This window comes from Elephantulus edwardii, unplaced genomic scaffold, assembly GCF_000299155.1.
Source record: "Elephantulus edwardii isolate Elephantulus edwardi_28Jun2011 unplaced genomic scaffold, EleEdw1.0 scaffold00059, whole genome shotgun sequence".
Classification (NCBI taxonomy): Eukaryota; Metazoa; Chordata; class Mammalia; order Macroscelidea; family Macroscelididae; genus Elephantulus; species Elephantulus edwardii.
In genome coordinates this window covers 9,706,968-9,728,314 of record NW_006399809.1, presented here as the reverse complement: position 1 = coordinate 9,728,314, position 21,347 = coordinate 9,706,968, and the positions used below count along the sequence as shown (strand labels likewise).

The window sequence follows — 21,347 nt, the reverse complement described above, 5'->3', positions numbered from 1 at the left end:
TACTTTAAAGAGATAAAATTTTGGATAATTACTTGGATGAGCAAATGCATGGAAATTAAATGGACCACATAATTAGAATAAGCTCTAAATTTTGATTCTTGTGTTTGGAAGCATGCTGCTGTTTAAAGTAACTAAGGATATAACTAAGATATATAAAGAAACATATGTATGGATCAAGTAAAAGAGACTATCATGAACTGAGAGAGATGATTTATAAGTTTTTGTGCCTTCTGAAAAAGAGAAAATATAAAACACAGAAAGAAATTAGACAGATGGAAACAATGGTCCACTTTTAGGGTTCCATGGGACCAGGTCTGGGAATGTGGAAATAGTAAACCTGAAGTAAGAGAAGAGGAGAGTAAGGGTTGAGATGAAGACATGAAGGGCGGACAGAGAACTTGCAAAGAATAAGGCTGGGAGTACCAGGAGATGGAATAAGGAAAGGGCTTCAGTATTTTGGGAAGTTCAGGAGAAAGTCTCAGTGTTGGTGTGGGCTAATAGAAGCAGAATCATTTTTGTTCTGGTTGTGTTCTTAAATTTCCTTCTGAAAGTCTCTTCTTAGAAAGAAAATTAGCCAGACTTCCCCAGTGTAATGCAAGGGGAACCTCTGTTTTGAGTGACAAAGGAAATGAATCAGGTTTTAGTTTTCCACATTAAATAAGAATAGCTCAAGCCCTTGTCCAGCAACTACATCAACCAAAACCAAAGAGCCTCTTTCCCCACAGTTTCCTCATTTCCCCTCAAGTCCCAAGAACTGAGGCACATTTTTGTGCTCAGTATACTCACAGTTTTATGATGTCTGATCCATATATCTGAACCATCAAATAGCAAGTAGTTTTCAAGAACAGTTTTTCTAAGAAAAAAGAAAGGGAAATTAGAGTATTTGTTTTATTATGATAGATTTAACTTGTGAATTAATAATGCTTATCATTACTATAAACTAAATCTGAGTGATGGATTTATGATCCTATAAATCTATAGTTCAAGTAATCAGCTTTTTGCATGTTGAAGATTACCAATTTCTTTAAAAACACATTTAAATTTGGGAGTTTTATTGTTATTTTTAAAAACAGAGTATCTGAATATTGGCTAAGATGTCAATTACTGTTGTTGAAAGAAATAGTATGTTCATTAAAGTTACTGAAAATATTGCTGTTAGAAATATTCTCTGGTCATCATTTGGGGAAAATTTTATATGCTGCTCTTGTCCAGGAGTAAAAAGAGACCAAAAAAATTCGTGCATCTGAACAGCCATCTACCACACACACGCCCCCATCAACATTTATAATTTATCCAATCACAAGAATACAGGAAAACTTTATGAACAGGCCTTTGAAACTCAACACATTCTCTCTCTGGCCCTGGTTCTTCTGTTTATGAGCCTATTGTGGAATCTTGAGATTGTACCCAGGACTTTCGCATAGTTAGAATCAGATGAGAAGGGATGAAATATCCTTCATGAGGAGACTTTATCTTATCGTTTTACATCTCACACTAGGATATTCAGGACTTCCTAGAGGGGAGAGTGGTAAATGACAGGGTAACTATAGGGACCATCTTCTGGCACCTCAGCGTCATGCAATGTTGCTGTTATTGCCATGTGCTGTTGAGTCACCTGTTATCCACAGCAACTCTATATACAGCAGCTCTGAACCCTCTCCTGTCATTAGCCTGCCTCACTAATTCCGGCACATCAATGCCCATTGCCCCACTTACTATATCAATCTATCTCATCCTGGGTCTTCCTCTCCGGTACTGTCCCTTCTACCTTCTGAGCATGATGTCCTTCTCCAAGGACCAGTCTCTCCTGGCCATGTGCCCAAATTATTTAAGACAGAGCTTTAACATACTAGCATCCAAGAAGAAACTTGGTTTCATCCTCTCCAAGACAGACCTATTTGTTTTCTTGGTGTTCCATGGTACGTTCAAGACTCTTCTCCAGCACCAACAACTCAAAGGCATCAATTATTCTTCGGTCATTCTTATTCATTGTCCAGTTCTCTGATGGACAGCAAGTAACTGTAAAGACCATGGCCTGAATTAGGTACACCTTAGTCTCTAGACTGACATCGTTGCTGCTGAATTGACTCTGATACACGTTGCAACTCCCTAGGAGGAACAGAGCAACTCTGCTTTGTAGGGTGTCAAGGCTATGATCTTCCAAGAAGCAGATCAGTAGGGCTGTGTTCTGAGGTGCCTTTGAGCATGTTAAAATAACTTGTGAATAATGTTTAATAGTATTTTTGTATTAACATACATGCATTTGCCTTTTTTACAATGAAGCAGATTTTAAATATATTTTTAGCTTGAAGTAAGCCACTTAAAACCATATTCTATCACTACTATCAATGTTATAGAAATAAAGATAATTGAAGGGAAATACGTTGGAAATTCATATGCCAGTGAATTGGGTAATTTACAAAAAATGGAAACATTTTTAGCAAGATATTAACTACTGAAGCTGACTCATGAAGAAACACAAAATTTTAATAGACAGGAAAGTAAAAAGATTGAGTTAATAATAAGATAACTTGCCACACAAAAAACCCCCAACCCTGTAAGTATTATTTAACTGATGAATTCTATCAAACTTTTAGAGAACTAAGACCAGCTATTTATAAAATATTCCAGAAATGTAAGAGGAGAAAATACTTCTCAATTTATTCTAAGAGGTGTGTTTGATTGAAGCCATGATCTTTCTGATCAGTTGCTATGCATCTGAGAGCTAGAAAATGAATAGGAATGACAGAAGACGAATTGATGCCTTTGAACATCAATTGGTGGTATTGGAGAAAAGTACATCCCATGGACTGCCAAAAGAACAAATAAATATGTCTTGGAGAGGGTTTAGAAAGAGTGCTCCTTGGAGACAAACAGAGATGATGAGGCTTTGCCTCACCTGCTTTGGGCATATTGCTACAAGGGGCTATTCCTTAGAGAAGGAACGATGCTCAGAAAGGTAAAGGGTCAGCGAAAGAGAGGAAGACCCTCAACTAGGTAGATAGATATGGTGACTGCTACAATGAACTCTAATGTGTCAGGAAGTGTGAAGATGGCACAGGATAGGACATGGTTCAGATGTGTTGTTCATAGAGTCACTATGGGTCGTACTTGACTTGCACCTAACAACATAACAACAATGTAGGACTGGTTTAGTCTAGAGAAGAGCAATTTAAAACTAACATTAAGATGTCCTTTAATGACTTGTAGTATTGCCTGAAAGACAGAAAAGAATAATTTTTATTTTTTTAGGTTGACTATTTTTTTAAATTAATTTTAATGAAAGTTTACAGAGACTTAGGGTTTCTAGTCATTCATTGTTGCACTTTCTCCCTGCCCACTTCTTTTCCCCCAATTCACTCTTCTTGAAAAGGAAAAGAAAAACTCTTTCATTGTTATGCAATCTCTCCTCCCAAGTCCACTCTACTATGCAGCCTTCACTCTGGACTTCTTTAATGACAAGAATATTCATTCATATATCCCTTTTAAACAGTTCTCTCCCTCATCTCTTTCAATGCAAAACATCATTCCTCTGCTCCTTTTCAGTCTTCCCTCAATCCTGATGTCACTCCTGTTTTATAACAGTGGCCCTATACAATATTTGTCCTTTTATCACCGAGATATTTCACTCAGCATAATGTCCTCCAGGGTCATCCATTTTGCATAATATTTTGTGATTTCCTTGTTTTTCCAATGCTGCATAGCATTCCATTATGTGAATACCAGAGCTTCTCTATCCATTCGTTTGTTGATGAGCCCTTGGGTTGTTTCCAGCTCTCTGCTATTATGAACAAAACGGCAATAAACATGGGTGAGCATATATCTCCTTGGGTGGCAGTTAGGGTTTCTTTAGGGTAAATTCCCAGTAGTGGAATTGCTGGGTCAAATAGTATTTCTATTTGCACCTTTTTGAGAAAGTGCCATGCTGCCTTCCACAGTGGTTGCATCATTTTACATTCCCACCAACAGTGAATAAGGGTTCCAGTTTCTGCACAACCTCTCCAGCATCTGATGTTTGCTGTTCTGTTGAATTTTGTTATTCTTACTGGGGTGAGATGATATCTCATAGTTGTTTTGATTTGCATCTCTCTTAGAGCTAGTGATTTTGAACATTTCATGTGTTTGTTTGCCATCTGAATGTCTTCTTTGGTGAAGTGTCTGTTCATATCTTGTACCCATTTTTAAATTGGGTTATTTACCTTTATCTTGTTATAGTGATTGAGTATTTTATAAATTGTAGATGTAAGTCCCTTGTCTGACATGTCATTACTGAATACTTTTCCCCAGAATATGGTTTCTCTTTTTACCCTGTTCGAGAAGTTTATGGATGTGCTTCTTAGAAGGGTCCCATTCTTCTATTTTATCCTCTCCTGGTTGTAGATTTTCTAGATGCTGGGAAGACTATTTATGTTGTGGTTTAGAGTTATTCCAAGCTGGAAAATAATAACTGTTATTTTTTTATGTAATAAGAGGAGTGTGTGAGTTATTGTGTGTTTGAATTCTATTTTTATCGAGGGAGTGGCTGCTGTAAAGGTTCTCTTCATCTTCTGAGAAGAACCATCAAATGGATTCTGCGATTGTTAAGAGTGGGAGACCCTATAAAAGTAATGGTTAATAGATACATGAATTGGCCATTTGAAGAATAAGAATTAGCATCATCAGAGAAATTAATTTCATAAATATGTGAGAGTTTCTGAAAAGAGCTACCTATCTAGGTTACAATTTGATCTAGACAGCTATGATTAAATTGTAACCTGTTATTGATAAAACAGTGGCCTAGCAGATAAAAAGTTGCACTGTCAACCTAAAGTCATGGCAAAACAGTTCAAATTCACTATTTGCTCTGCAAAAGAAAGATGAGAACTCTGTGATTTACTGTCTCTGAAAACTCATTGAAGGATCAGGCATGAGTGGATTCAAGTCGGTAGTAATGAGTCTGATAAATTACTGATAAAACTCACAAAAAAGATTGCCATTAATATATTGATAGCAACCTATCTAAGGTTTAGCAAGGATTCCTGGGGGTATATGTGGTTACCAACCAAGAATTTGATTGCTTGATCCCACTCAACTTGTATTGCTTTGAAAAAACCCGACCAGTTTCCATAAAGATTACAGCCAAGAAAACTATAGAGGACTTGTTCTTTCTCCGCCATATGAGCTAAAATAGACTCAACAGCATACAGGGAAAAAAAGAAATCAACAGGAAGCTGCTGTTTATGACTCATGAAAGTCCTGCAATGGGTTTCTGGGATTTAACTCGTTTTGGGAAAAGACTTCCTGTTGTTCTCCTGCAGACAAGCTAGTGAGTTCAAACTGCTAACATTTCACGTAGCAACTCAACACTTAAGCAATTACATCACTAGATCCAACAATGTTTCATTTCCTTAGATCCCAAAAGTAATGGCATGGAACATCATCCAAAAACAATAGCAACAATAAATGACACCCCCAAAACTGATTGCAGTTGAGTTAGAACCAATGCATCGTTGGTCTTCCAGTGGATTTGCAGAGGCTGTAAATTGCACAAGAGCATCGTAGGAAATAAAAATAAAAGTGTAGCATTCCAAAAAATAGTAGTGGGGGAAAAGGGTCAATTGCATAATATTTATCTATCTGTATGTTGTTTTTTGTGTGCTGCTGAGTTGGAACCAACTCATAGCTGACTGTAGTGGGTTTTCAGAGGCAATAAATAACACAGGAGATTGCCTAATTATCTTTTGAGAAGCAGTTGGGGGATTATGCATATCTTTGAGCTGACCAGGTAATTTATAATTTATCACCATCAGATAAATTTATAATTTATCACCATCACCATCACCATTATATAATTTATAAACTATCAGCTCTCCCAACATCAATATCTATCTATCTATCTATCTATCTATCTATCTATCTATCTATCATCTATCTATCATCTATCTATCTATCTTCTGCATTCAGAGACCTCTACAGAGTGCTAAAAAGCAATGATATCAATCTAGAAATTAAGGTGCGCCTGATTCGTGCCATAGCCTTCACAATTACTTGCTATGCATCAGAAAGCTGGCCAGTGACTAAGGATGACAGAGAAGAGTCAATGACTGAATTCTGATGCTGAAGAAGAGTATTGAACCTACTACAGACTGCCAAGAGGACTAACAAGTTTGTCCTGGAGAGAGTGAAACCAAGTTGCTTCTTGGAGACAAGGATTTTTACATATTTTGGGCACATGGCCAGCAGGGACTGTCCTTGGAAGGGAAGAGAAGAGGAACAAAGAAAGAGAGGAAAACCCAGGAGAGGATAGATTGACACAGGAACTAGGATAATGGGGGTAGGTGTGTCTGAGACAGACAGGACAAGACAGGCTTCTGAGCTATTGTGCATAGAGTTGTTATGAACCACTGGCTACTTGACTGCACATAACAACAACAACAACATATATCTATCTATATGTGTACACACACACACACACACACACACACACACACACACACAAATAAAGCCCCAAACATTCCAATTTACAAATGACCTTAATTTTGTAAATCAAGTGTGCCACCTTCATTCTTCCTTTCTCATAAGAATCTTTTTTAAAAAATTGGTTCTTTTTATCCTTATTCTATATGCAAAAACATTGAAGCTTAGCAGGCTTAAGATTCATCCAAGATCATAAACACAGCAAATGGTTCAGCTGAAGTTAAAAGTCTCTTATTCTTAAAATCTCATGCTATTTGTATCATATACTTGAGGGTATTTAGAACGTTTTATTTGATGCCTCACCTACCTCAATGCAGCAGCTATTGCTTGCTATCTACTCTAACTGCTGCTGTGATGTTTGAGACACAATGAAATAAATTACCCACACAGCTGATTTTGTGGCTACAGTTTTCAGGATGCATATAGAATTTTAGAATTTACAGGATGTAGTAGAGATACTTTCCTCATTTTAACTCCACAAAAATGTTTGGCTAACAAATTCCATGGAGATAAGCCTTCTGCCTAGTGACCTCAAAAAGTGAAGTTCTAACAACCCTCAGGAATTCTGATTTTGCTGACCCCTATAGAGAATGATTCCATTAATCATCTACCCATTAACAATTCTGAGATTCTTCCATGGTGTTTACTAATGAGAGCTAGAGGCAAAAACAGTGGGTGAAACGGAAGGTCGAGAATGCCTTGCACAATTTGAAATATCGTCTTTTCAAAGAATATTCCACAGTGATACACCAAATGAGAATTCTCAAGCAAGTTGTTCACATACTTTCTTAGTAAAAGGTTATGTTTTCTGTACTTGCTCAGCTTTAGAAGAAAAAGCAATACTACTTAAAAATAATTTTGTAAAAACAATAAAAAGTGCAAAGGCTGGAACATGTGTAAATCGGAAACATGTCAGAGAAGGAAAACTCAACTATTTTCCACTTAAATTAGCAGTAGAAGATAGATAGCTCCTGTCAATGGTGGAAAATACTAAAGATCCGGAAAAACAAGGCAGTCCTTGACTGCTGGCTCTCACAGGTTTCACTGTAAAAACTATGCTGATGAGATACATTATACTCTGCTTTAGAATTTAAAACATGATGCTATTTATTGGCAGAAATAGCACTGCTGCTTGCTTGTGTTTTGCCTTTCTGTAAGGATTTCTCTGAAACACCAACATTCCTTTTCTGGCAGTTTCTTCAACATCTACCTTCAAATCTGGGTTCAGATCTTTTGTTCATGGGGTCACTATGAGATGTACTCGACTTGATGGTACCTAACTACAACAATCAACAACAAGAAGCTTTTTATGGAGCTCTGGTGCTACATCTCATAGTGATCCTATAAACAATGGCTCTGACTTCTGCCATGTCCTGTACTTTCCTCTTTACCTCTGATAATACTTGAGCCCATTTTTATAGTCACTGTGTCACGTCTCATTGAAAGTCTTCCTCTCTACCTTTGATCCTCCATCTTTTCAAGCATGACATCTTTTTCCAAGAACTGACCCCTCCTAATAACATGCCAGAAGTATGTCAGACAAAGCTTAACCATCCTTGCCTCCAAGGAACATCCTGATTGCACCTTCAATAATATATATTTGTTCATCCACAAGATATTGACTATTCTCTAACATCACATCTCAAAGACATCAATCCTTCTGTAATCCTGATTCACTGTCCGACTTTTAGGTACATGTTATTAGCTGCCATTGCGTCAAGTACAAGTCATAGCAACCCTATGAACAACAGATCTGAACCCTGTCTTATTCTGTGCCATTTTTATGTTCATTGCTACAGTCATTGTGCCAATCCATCCTTTGGAGGGTCATCTTCTCTTTTACTGACTCTCCTCACTTAGAAACACGATCCCTTTTTCTAAGGATTGGCCTTTCCTAGCAACATGCCCAAAGTATGTGAGATGATGCCTCACCATTCTTGTCTTTAAGGAGCACTCTGGCTGAATGTTCCCCAAGATACATCTGTTTGTTCTTTTGGCAATCCATGGGATGTTCAATATTCTCTTTCAAGATTACAACTCAAAAGTATCAATTCTTCTTCTGTTATCCTTACTCATTGTCCAACTCTTAGATGCATAGCAGGTGATTGAAAAGACCATGATTTGAACCAGGCACACCTTGGTTTTCAAATGGACATACCTGTTCTTCAGAACTTTGGAGAGGTCCCTGTCAGCAGACTTGTCCAAAGCAATATGTCTCCTGATCTCCATCTCCTATCAAGGGTGTTGATTGTGGATCCAAGTAAGATGAAATCATTGACAACATCAATCTTTTCTCCATCTATGATGTTGCCTATTTGCCTTGTTGTAAGGAATTTGTCCAGTGGTAGGGAATTTTTTGTCTTGATGCTTAGACGCAATTAAAGACTGTTGTCTTCCATCTTCTGAAGCAAGTATTTCAGGTCCTAATCACTTTGATTGAGCAAGGTTGTGTCATCTGTAAACACAAGCTGTTGAAGAGTCTTTCTCCAGTCCTGATGACATATTTTTCTTGAAATCCAGTTTCTAAGGTAATTTGCTCAGCATACAAATTGAGTAGGCATGGAGGAAGGATACAGCCCTGATGTGAACCTTGCTTAATTTGACTCTATAGCATGTTTCTATGCTCTTTTTTGACAACACTTCAGTCTAGGCTTGGACAACAGCTTCTTGGTTTAGGTTTAGCATGAGGACAATAAGCATTGTGGGATTCCAATTCTCAATATTGGTCATAGCTTATTGTCATCCACACAGTCAAATGCTTTTGCACAGTCGATAAAGCATGAATAGACATTCTTCTGGTATTCTCTATTTTGAACTACAATCCATTGGGAATCAGCAATGATATATCTCATGCCATGTATTTTTCTAAACCCAGCTTGAACTTCTGGAAGTTCTATTTCCAACACACTGTTCTAGCTATTTTTTGGATGATATTTAGCAATATTTTGTAGCATGTGAAATTAATGATATTGTTTGATAATTCCCACATTCTGTTACATCTTCTTTGTTGGGAATGACAACAAATATAGAGCTCTTCTAGTCTAATAGTCAAGTATCTGTCTTCCAAATTTCCTTGAACAGAATGATGAGCACATCCCAGATGGCATCTATTACTTGAACATGTCAATGATTATCTCATAGTTTCCTGAGGCCTGATTTTTTGCCAGGGTCGTCAGTGCAGCTCGAACTTTCCCCCTCATTATCACTGGATCTTTACCATATGTTACTTCTTGAGATAGTCCCATTTTGATGTTTTTTTTGTTTTGTTTTTTGTAAAGTACTGTTTGTATTCACTTCATCTTCTTTGGATGCTTACTGGATCATTCAAGATTTTGACCATAGCATCTTTCAGTATTGAAATTTGTTTTTTAGTTGAATTTGTTTTTTAGTTTTTTTTAACATGAGAAATGTTGAGTGAGTTCTACCCTTTTTGTTCTCCAACTCCAGCTCTTAGTACACTTTATTATAATAGTTTGCTTTGTCTTTTTGAAATATTTTATTCATCTCTTTTTCTTCAGCTTCCTTTTGCTTTTGCTTCTCTGTGCTCAATGGCAATTTTCAATCTCTTCTGAAATCCATTTTGGTCTTTTCTTTCTCCTCTGTCTCCATAATGACATTTGCTCTCTTCGTGGATGACATCTTTGATGCCATCTCACATTACATCTGGTTTTCAATCATTAGCATTCACTGCCTCACACTTGCTCTTCAGATGATTTTTAAATTCAGGTGGGATAGATTCATATTTTGGTTCTTGTGAACTTGTTTTCATTTTCTTCAGCCTCAATTTGGACTTGCTTATGAGTAATTGATAATCTGTTCACAGTCAGCAACTGGTCTGGTTTTGACTGCTGGTCTTGAGCTTTCCAATGATTCTTTCCACAGAAGAGGAATCAATTTGATGACTCTGCAGTCCATCAGGTGAGGTCCATGTGTATTGTGACTGTCTGTGTTTCTTGAAAAGGGTATTTGTGATGAATAAAATCATTGAATGTGCAAAATTCAGTCATTCAATCCCCAGCCTTATTTCTGTCACTGAGCCCAATAATTCTCAACTACTATTTGCTCTATTTTGTTTCCAACTTTTTCATTCCAACCACAATTATTATTAATGAATTTCAACTGTATGTTGGGGCTTTTTAAAATTCTCTTTTTACATTTTTTCTCCCTGTAAGGGGAGCTGTGGTTATGTTGGGGTTTAAATCTAGGAAGAACATTTCCTCAATATGTGTTCACAGAAAGACTGAAAAATTGACAAGAGGTTAAGGTGAAGACATGTATTTATTGCTTCAGGGAAACTTAAACAAGAAATGAACAGTGCTGTTTCCAGAGGCTGCCATCTGGATTCATTCTTGGGTGAGCAGGTGCCTAGTAAGGGGCCAGGGAGTCATACAAGGCTAGAGGACATAATCTCAGGCTCATACTAGCAAGGTAATAATGAATCATATGACAATGAGATGGGGGGGAGTGAAGCTGCCCGATACCATAAGCCCCCTAAGCTGCTGACATCAGAATCATAAGGAAGGAAAATGCTTTTTGCAGAAAACAGAGATATTCATCTTAGCCCAACTCAGTTCTGACTTAGTTTGGTTCTGAATTAGTTGATTTTGGGGGGCATTTGCAATATTCCAAATAGGTGGTTCAGTGAGTACGGAAGTGTGAAGCCAAGTCAAATGCAGGCAGTTCAAATTCATCAGCTACTCTGCAGCAAAAAGATGGACAATCTCCTCCCACAGAATTAACAGTCTCTGAAAACCTGCTACAGGGTCCCCTATGAGTTGGTTCAGACATAAAGGCAATGAGTTTCTTCCCTTGCAGAGCTTTCTTATTGTCTAATAAATTTATACAGTTTCTTTCACATAATTGAGTGACTTTCTAATAAATATTTAGACCTGACATACTTGCTATGCATCAGAAAGCTGAACAATGACTAGGGATGATAGGAGGAGAATTGATACCTTTGAGCTGTGGTGCTGGAGAAGAAGAATAAATATAACTTGGACTGCTAGGCGAACAAACAAGTTCACCCTGGAAAGGATGAAGCCAGGCTGCTCCTTGGAGGCAAGGATTCTGAAACTTTGTCTGACTTATTTTGGACATGTTGCAAGACAGGATCAGTCCTTGGAGAGGGACGCCATGCTTGGGAGGGGGGAGGGACAGTGCAAGAGAGGAAGACCCTTAATGAGGTAGATTGATTCAGTGACTAGGGTAATGAGGGCAGGTGTGTTGGAGACAATAAGATTGGCATGGGATAGAGCACGGTTTAGGGTTGTTATGCATAGGGTCGCTATGAGTCACAGGCGACTTGACGGCACATAACAACAACAACAACAACAACAACAACAACATCTTGCAACAATATAAAATACCTTTTTTTCCTGTTGTAATGAAATATTTTCTCCCTAATTCAGTGACCTAACAGAGTGTGGAAACTCTAGAATAATCTCATTGATTTCACATGCAAGCAAGATTCTACCGAAGATTATCCAAAAACGACTGGAACAGCACATCAGCAGAGAACTGCCAGAGGTCCAGGCTGGGTTTAGAAGGGGTTGTGGTACTAGGGATATTATAGTTGATGTTAGATGGATCTTAGCTGAAAGCAGGGAATACCAGGGGAATGTATATCTGTGTTTCATTGACTATGCAAAGGCATTTGACTGTGTGGACCATAACCAACTGTGGCTGACTCTGAGAAGAATGGGAATCCCAGAACACTTGATAGTTCTAATGCGAAATCTATACTTGGGCCAGGAGGAAGTCGTCAGAACAGAGCATGAGAACACTGCATGGTTCAAAATTGGGAAGGACGTATGCCAGGGATGTGTCCTATCTTCATACCTTTTCAATCTGTATACAGAACAGATCATCCGGGAGGCTGGGCTCTATGAGGAGAAATGTGGGGTCAAGATTGGTGGACGATCTATCAACAATCCTGCTAACTGCTAACACAACCCTGCTTGCTGAAACTGAGGAGGACCTGAAGCACCTGCTGCAGAGGGTCAAGGACTGTAGCCTCCAATATGGATTGAGGCTCAATGTCAAGAAGACAAAGATTCTCACGACTGGGCCAATTGTAAGCATCAGGATGGATGGTGAAGAGATTGAGATTGTTCAGAGCTTTAGTTTGCTTGGCTCCACAGCCAAGCAAACACTCTTGGCACCAGTATCCAGAAAATTAAAAGGCACCTTGCCATGGGCAAGTCTGCTGTTAGTGACCTCTCCAAAGTACTGAAGAGCAATGGTATCTCTCTGGAGACCAAGGTGCGTCTGATACAGGCCATTGTCTTTGCAATCACTTGTTATGTATCAGAGAGTTGGACAATGACCAACGAGGACAGGAGGAGAATTGATGCCTTTGAGCTGTGGTGCTGGAGAAGAGTACTGAGAGTACCATGGACTGCTAGGAAAACAAACAGATTCATCCTAGAAAGGGTTAAACCGGGTAGTTCCTTGGAGGCAAGGATTCTGAGGCTCCATCTAACATACTTTGGACATGTTGTAAGAAGAGACCGGTCCTTGGAGAAGGACATCATGCTGGGGAGGGTGGAGGGACAGTGCAGGAGGGGAAGGCCCTCTATGAGGTGGATTGATTCGGTGACTGGGGTTATGGGGCTGGGAGTGTCAGAGACAGTGCGATTGGTACAAGACAGAGCAGAGTTTAGGGCTGTTGTCCATAGGGTCGCTATCAGTCGCAAGCGACTCGATAGCACATAACAACAACAACAACAATTTAGTCAAGCTCAAGGAGACTAGGCACAAGTTGTTTATGGCAAGACTCAAGTACACCCTACATATGAAGTTGCAGGAATAAGCTAACACAAGCAACTCCAGGCAGTCCCTCCTGACAACTTTTATCAGCAATTTTTCTTTTAAATTATCTGCAAGACCTTCCAGGTATCATACATGCACCATAAAATTATGACCACTCCAGAGGAAGCAGCTATGAAGAAGAAACTGACACTGTTTGTCTCATGAAGATGAAGTTGATGACTCCATCCTGAGGACTAACTGCACCAGTCTCCTGATTTGCATCCCACTCACTCTTCTAAAATAAACTCACCTGTCTCATCTAAAAAAGGTGAGGCCTTCCAACCTTTCTACTACCCTGCCTGCCCTTAATCTACCTGAAAATATGTCTTTAACAGTTACCTTTTATGATATGATATTTTCCAAAGACATTGTAACAGGCAAGAAAGCAATATAAAACTAACATTTCTTTTATAATACTTTAAAAGGAGAAGTATCCTTTTTAATCCAGAAGGGCAATTGAAAGACACATCTGTATCAGGCTGAAGTCCTTTATCCACTTAGAGAGAATGCTTGGTGTTAAAACTGTGTGATTTGGTAAAGGAAAAGGGAAAGATTTGGTGTGAAAAACACTGCATATAAACTTTTTAAGTAAACCATTATAAATTTAAAATTTTATTTTTAAAAAAACACAACAATAGCAACATCATTACATATTAGAAATAAGTATGATTTGGTAAAATTATGGTATGTTCTCAGAAAGGAAGAAATCTTTAGCTAGAAGCTAGTCTATGCCAATCTTAAAACCAACAAAAAAACATTTAACCATTCTGTGCACTATTTTTTACTTGCAGAAACAAGGACAACAAAACTCACCCTATCTTTCTGTCAGGCATAAAGAACCTTGCACTTGAATAGACTGTCATATTACATCTTTAAACAATACTCTAATAAAATAAAAATCATGTTCACGATAGCACTATTCACAATATACAGAAGATGGAAACAGCCTAAATACTCAACAAAGATCAGACAAAATGTGGAATAAGCATATATTCTGTTAAAGGCTACAACAAAATTCAGAGAACATGCTGAATGAAATAGTGACAAAAAAACAAAGTTTGTATGGTGACATATTAAATGTATAGATCAAGGAAGTGTACAGATTTATAGGAATAAGAGTAAAATGAGAATGGACAGTCATAGTTTGAGAGCACCATGGTGAAGGAATAACTGAGAAACAGACAGTGGTGATAACTGCGTAACATGATCAGTGTAATCAATTACACGTGTGAGAAAAATTTGAATTGACAAATGTTTGGGTACATACATTTGTACCACAATAGAAAGCATTTTACAAAAAGGAGAGAAAATGACCAAAAATAAGCTACTTAATCCTTTGAAATCTCCCTGTTGAAAGGGCAACCCATTGCTGAAACCCAGCTCTTCCATGAAGTGCTAATTTCTTTTTCACCAGAATTTGGTTTTTCTGCCCCTTATTCAAACTCATTGAACTCTGAAATACTGAAGGAACCAGCTAGGACTTTGATTAGCAATATTTTTTGTTTGGGTTGTTTTATGTTATGCTATAAAATAAAGAAAATGCTAAGATCTAGAACATAGGTTATTTAAACAGTCTTTGGTATTTGACACTTTAAACCCAAATGGGAAGACCAACTATGTGGTACACAGATGGTTGTTTCTGTCAGAGTGGTCCATTACATAGAAAAGGCAGTCAGTTGAAACAAGTCTTTAATGAGATAGTACTTTATTATTTTCTTTTACATAGCAGTAATAATATTTGGGGTGGTTTTTTAAAAATTAGCAATGTGGACATATAAAGTTTATAACAGAATATGAATCTCAAATAATTGGAAGATGGATAAGTAAAATGTAGAACATCTAAGTGGTGAACTATTGCAGAATAATTCAGATGCTTAACCTAAGTTAACCCAAGTCTTAATAATTGTAGATCTCAAAAACATAATGTTGCGTGACTACAAAAAGTTGCAAAGAAATACATACAATAGACCCTAATGTAAGAGTAAAGGACTCACAAGAGAAGATTCTGACAAAAATATGGCGGAGAAAGCAGGGTTTTTTTAATCTCTTGGAATTCTCATATGATCCCTAAGTTTTCATTGGTTGGTTCTTGGAAATAGATCACCCAGGCTTGCTTTCTAGTTTTACTTAGTCTAGATCCTCAGTTGAAAACAGTCCACAGTAAATGATTCTGCTGCTACTTCAAACACCCCTGGAACAGCTTTCAGCCTCATCACTCAACATAAGCCTGAAAGGAAGAGTATTACAGGGCAGACAATCGGGATCGTCTGGGAAGTATGGCGAAGCTGGAAAGAGTTTGGTCAAAATAATAAATGAATGGTAGGGGACCCATGGCTAGAAGGATTGAAGAGATAACATGGTCTACCACTCACAGACTCTAGAAACTGACCCACACACCCAAGATAGAAGAGAAGCCACAGGAATTAAAATAAAATTGAGTTGAATATAAACAGAGCAAAAAAAATATTCAGATAAAAGTAGGAGAACAGAACCAGAGTATCTAAGGAAGCAAGCTGCCATATAATTTTTTTAACAAACACACAGATTTTTTTTTAAAAAAAAAGCTGTTTCAAGTTTACAAACAAAAATATGCAAAAGGCACAACATTCCAATATGACACCCCACCCCACCCCGCCTCTGCACACTGTTTCTCTAGGGAGCTCTAGTGGCAGAGTCCTTGAGGAGATGGGCCGATAATCCAAAGGGGGCACTTCTCTGGTGATTTGGATCCATGAATGGCTCCAAAAAAATGATGGGGCAAATTCCTCCAGTGTAATTAACAGCCTCCAGAAGCCTAGAGGGCCAAGTGAACCTCAGGGATGAAGAGAATGATCCCTTTCCACGAGGTCATGTTGTCAGAGTCAAAAAGTGTGTAGCTTTTTAAGACAGTCATTTGTCACTGAGCAATATGTTTTTAAGGTTTCTAATTTTTTAATAGCTTAAATACTTATTTTTATTTCATTTAATGATACTCCATCACATGGATGTAACACGGTTGGTTGATACACTGTAGTTATTTGTAAATTTTTTTGGCAACTATGAATAAAACTTCTACAAATATTGGGTTTTTTAAATGTGATTTTTTTTTACTCATTTGGATAAACTTATAGGAGTGTGATTGCTGGATTATTTAGTAAACCTATATTTAGCTTTAATAAGAAACTGCCAAAGTGACTGTACTGTTTTGCATTCCCATCACCAGTGAATAAACATTCTTACTATTCTACATCTTCACCATCATTCAGTATGGACAGTGACTTGTGTTCTAGCCAGATGTGTTGTTATTTATGTACCACTTGGTTCACCAATTACATTGACCTTATGAACAGTGGATCTGAATCCTGCCCTACCTTGTCCCATTCTTATCACCTCTGATTTACTTGAGTCCATTACAACAGTTAATCTTGAGGGTCTTCCTTTTATGTTAGCCTTCCTCCTTTTCAAATATGGCCATCTTCTCCTTTCTTTCCTCCTTCCTCCTTTTGCAAGGATTTGTCCAAATTATGTGAGATGATGCTTAACTATCTTTGTCTTGCAGGAACGCATTCTCTAAGACATACTTGTTTATTCTCTTGGCAATCCATGGCATATTCATTACTCTTATGCAGCACCACAACTCAAAGACTGTATTTTTTTTCTGTCATTTTTATTCATTGTCTAACTTTCATCCACACAAAAAGTAACTGAAAAGACTGTCTTGAATCAGGTACACCTTAGTCTTTCAATTGACATTGTTGCTCTTTAGTATTTTGGAGAGATCTTTGAGAGCAGACTGTCCCAATGCAACATGGTTTTTTGGTTTTTTGGGTTTTTTTTATTGATACCAACAGTATTGATTGTGGAACCAATCAAGATGAAATAGCAGACAACTTCAATCTTTCCTCCATTTATTATATTGTTTTTTATTTTATTTATAGCTTTCAATTTTCTAATGTTAGATTAGGAAGCTCTGGTGGCTTAGTTCTAAGGAGTTGTGTTGCCACTGTAAAGGTATACCGTTTGAAACCACCAGACGCTTGCAGAAGAAAGAGGGGCAATCTCTTCCCAAGCAATTTACAGTCTCTGAAAAACCCACTGGCGGGTCAGCTATGAGTAAGTTTTGATTCAATGGTACATAATAATGACAGCAACAACCAAGTTAGATGTTGTTTTATGCGCCTACTTGATGGTACACACAACAAATTTGTTATCATATATCTTCTTTGGCGAGGTATCCATTCAGATCTTTTGCCTATTTGGTAATTCAGTTGTTTTTATTCTTAATGTTGACGTTTAAGAATTCTTTATATATGTTGGATAGAAGTCTTTCATCAAACAATGTTTACACAAGTATTCTCTCCCAGCCTGTAGCTTGTCTTCATTCTCTCAACTGTTACATGTTGAAACACTACACAAGAACAGTAAGGAGTCATGTGCATTTATAAAAATTACCCTAAGCTACTTCTCTTTCAAAGAGTTCAGAAAAACTAATTTCACAAAGAAATGAGCAACAGAAATGTAACTAGGTCAACTCCCATGCAAAGTTATTATAAAGAAAAAAGGAATACAGCACAGAATAGCATCTCTATAGACAGCAAAAGCATGCCAGAAGTCATTCCAGAAAACAAACAGAAAAGATTAAAACATAATAGACTATGCCAAAAATCAGCTGACAGGCAGTAATGAAATGCTACAAGACAACAGATCAGAATTAGAAAAAAAATTGTATTGGAGTTAAAGAACTCAGGCAGGAATTAAAAATTATTTTAGAAACAAGAATGAACACAATTATTTTAAGACAAGAATGAACAGAATACAAAGCAAATACAAGAAACAGCATTTCAAGGGAATATCAATTCTCTAGTCTGACTAACGAAAGCAAGTTGGAATATGATCAGGTCTTTCATTCCAATGCTTACGTTCAGGAAAAATAATTCTTGGAGAAACATCATATTATGGAAATGTAATCAACAAAGGCCAGAGTGAGAGAAATTCTATTGGGGAAATCCCACAGATAAACTGTAAGGAAGAGGAAAGTATGGAAATAAACTTACAGATTTAAAAAAAAAAATACCAAAATTTTTTGTGTGTGGGGTCTTTTTTCCGGTTGGTTTTTTTAAAAAATTTTTTTTAGTTTAACACAAATAAGAATTTTATTTTCATGTCAGGAGAGTATCAGTCCAAAAATGTCCAATACAAAGATTAATATAATAATTTAAACTTCACATTACCATGTAAAAAATACCAAATTTCAAGAACTTGATAAGACTAACTATTATGTCTAGGGAAGCCCATATCATGATGAAGCTCTAAAGACATGCAAAATAATGATTAAAAGTCAAGATATTATTTCTTTTGGGACAAAGAAAGAGTTATTATGGGCAGGGCTTCTGGACCGGCCTAGTGAGTAAGAAATTGTGCTGCTAACCCAATGGCTCATGGTTCAAATCCATCAGATTCTCCTTGGGAGAAAGACAGACAATCTCTTACCCTGCAATTTAAAAACACTGACAACCCATGGGAGGGTCAGTTACAAGTTATTTTTTACTTTATAACAATGAGTCATAAGTATGGAAATGCAAAATCCAACTCTGCTGCTGTTGGGTTAATTGCAATCTGTAGAAACATTACAGGACAGAGTAGAACTGCCTGATACAGTTTCTAAGAAGGCTGTAACTATTCAAACTGCTTACTTTCTAATTATAGTTGAATGTATAACCACAGTACCACCAGAACTCTTTTACATATTTGCACATTATTCTCTTCTAACCTTAAGTTTTTAATTATAAAACTAGAACTTGCAAATGTATTTTATGTCTATTGTGTTTTTCCAGATTAAAGGCATGATGGCAATTTTTGCAACTACAAGATAAAGCAGAAAAGATAATTTGAGAATGTCTGACTAAATAGTTTCTATTTGATGTTGTTGTTGTTGTTGCTGTGTGCCATTGAGTTGCCTGCGACTCATAGTGACCCTGTATACAACAGCCTTAAATCATGCTCTATCCTGTGCCAATCTCACTGTCTCTTACACATCTATCTCCACTACCCCAGTCACTTAATCAATCCATCTCATCGAGGGTCTTTCTCTTCTCTGCTGTCTCCCCTTCCTCCCAAGCAAGATATCCCTCTTCAAGGACTGGTCCCTCTTTTCAACATGTCCAAAGTATGTCAGATGAAGCTTCAGAATTCTTGCCTCCAAGGAGCAGCCTACTTTCACCCTCTCCACGACAAACTTGTTTGTTCTTTTGGCAGTCTATGGTATATTCAATACTCTAACACCACAGCTCAAAGGCATCAATTCTTCTCTCATCCCTAGTCATTGTCCAGCTTTCTGATGTATAGCAAGTGATTGCAAAGCCAATGGTCTATACCAGGAGCACCTTAGTCTCCAGACTGATGTCATTTCTCTCCAGTACTTTGGAGAGATTTCTGACAGCAGACTTTCACAACGCAATATGTCTTTTGGTTTCCTGGCTGCTGGTGCTAAGAGTGTTGTTGATTATGGAGGCAAGCAAACTAAAGCTGTTAATAATTTCAATCTCTTCACCATCTATCATGATGCTGCCAATTGGCCCAGTGGTAAAAATCTTTGTTTTCTTGATATTGAGCGTCGGTCCATATTTAAGGCTGTAGTCCTTGACCTTCTGCAGCAAGTGCTTTAGGTACTACTCAGTTTCAGCAATAAGGGTTGTGTCATTGCAAAATGCAGATTGTTGATGAATCTTCCTCCAATCTTGATATCACATTTCTCCTCAAGAGCCCCTTAAGTAAATTAATATTTGTTTCTAAAAAAATTGACAAATACATTTTCCAGAATTGATCATATATTAGGATATAAAGTAAACCTCAACAAATTAAAAAACACTGAACTAATTAAAAATGTCTTCCCAGACTACAATGCCATAAAATTAGAAATTAACCACATGAGTATAAAGCTTATAAACCACCCATGTAGAAGCTAAATAACAACCTGCTAGAACATAAGTAGGTTATAGAAGAAATAATGACATAAAAACATTGTTTGAAATAAATTAAAATTAAAATACAACATACCAACACCTCTGGGTTGCAGCTAAGACAGTTCTCAGGGGGCAGTTCTTAGAAAAAGGCACACACAAGGCGAGCTCTGGTGGCCTAGTGGCAAGAAGGTGTACTGCAATCCCAGAGGTGCATGGTTCAAATCCACCAGATGCTCTGCTGGCAAAGGAGGAACAATCTCCTCCTGTACCAGTCAGATCTGATTTGATGTTACACACACACACACACACACACACACACTAATAAAATTTTAAAAATCATTATAAAAAAAGAAATAGACACACACATAAAACATGAAGAAAAATGTAAAAGTAATGATCTAGCTCAACATCTCTATGAAATAGAAAAAGAACAATGGTCTAATCCCACAGCCTCTAGAACAAAGGAAATTATAAGGACAAGAGCTAGAATCAATGAAATAGAAAACCAAAAATCCCCAATTGAAACCAACAACAAGACCAGGAGCTGGTGTGTGTGTGTGTGTGTGTGTGTGTTTTGTTTTATAATCTTAATATTTTCTTTTTTTAATTTAAATTTATTATTAATTTCAGTAAAAATTTACAGAGACTTTGGGTTTCCATTCATTCATTAATTGTTGCACTTTTCTCCCCTCCCAACCCTATCCCCTAGTTCACTACCCTCTTGGAAAAGTAAAAGAAAAATTCTTTCATTATTTTACAAACCCTCCCCCAGGTCCACTCTACCATGTAGCCTTTGCTCTAGACTCCTGTCATGACAAAAATACCTAATCACATATCCCGTTTAAACAGTTTTCTCCCTCATCTGTTTCAATGCAGTATACATTATTGAACCCAACTTTCTCAGTCTTTCCCCAACCCCAATGTCAGTCCTGTTTTACAACAGTGGTACTCCATGCAGTATTTGTCCTTTTGTAACTGAGATACTTCACTCAGCATAATGGCCTCCAGGGTCACCCATTTTGAATAATGTTGCTTGAGTTCCTTGTTTTTCAATGCAGCATAGTATTCCATTGTGCGAATATACCACATCTTCTCTAGCCATTCGTTTGTTGATGGGCACTTAGGTTGTTTCCAACTCCT

The 21,347-nt window shown here is 37.4% G+C and overlaps 1 protein-coding gene across 1 annotated transcript in view; it reads right to left on the bottom strand.

Moving 5' to 3' along the window:
- AOAH (acyloxyacyl hydrolase (neutrophil)) overlaps positions 1-21,347 on the bottom strand; it is a 362,932-nt gene that overhangs the window by 332,217 nt on the left and 9,368 nt on the right. Inside the window, exon 3 of the mRNA XM_006887625.1 lies at positions 787-853. Coding sequence (XP_006887687.1) covers positions 787-853 — 67 coding nt within the window. The remainder of the gene's footprint in view (positions 1-786; positions 854-21,347) is intronic.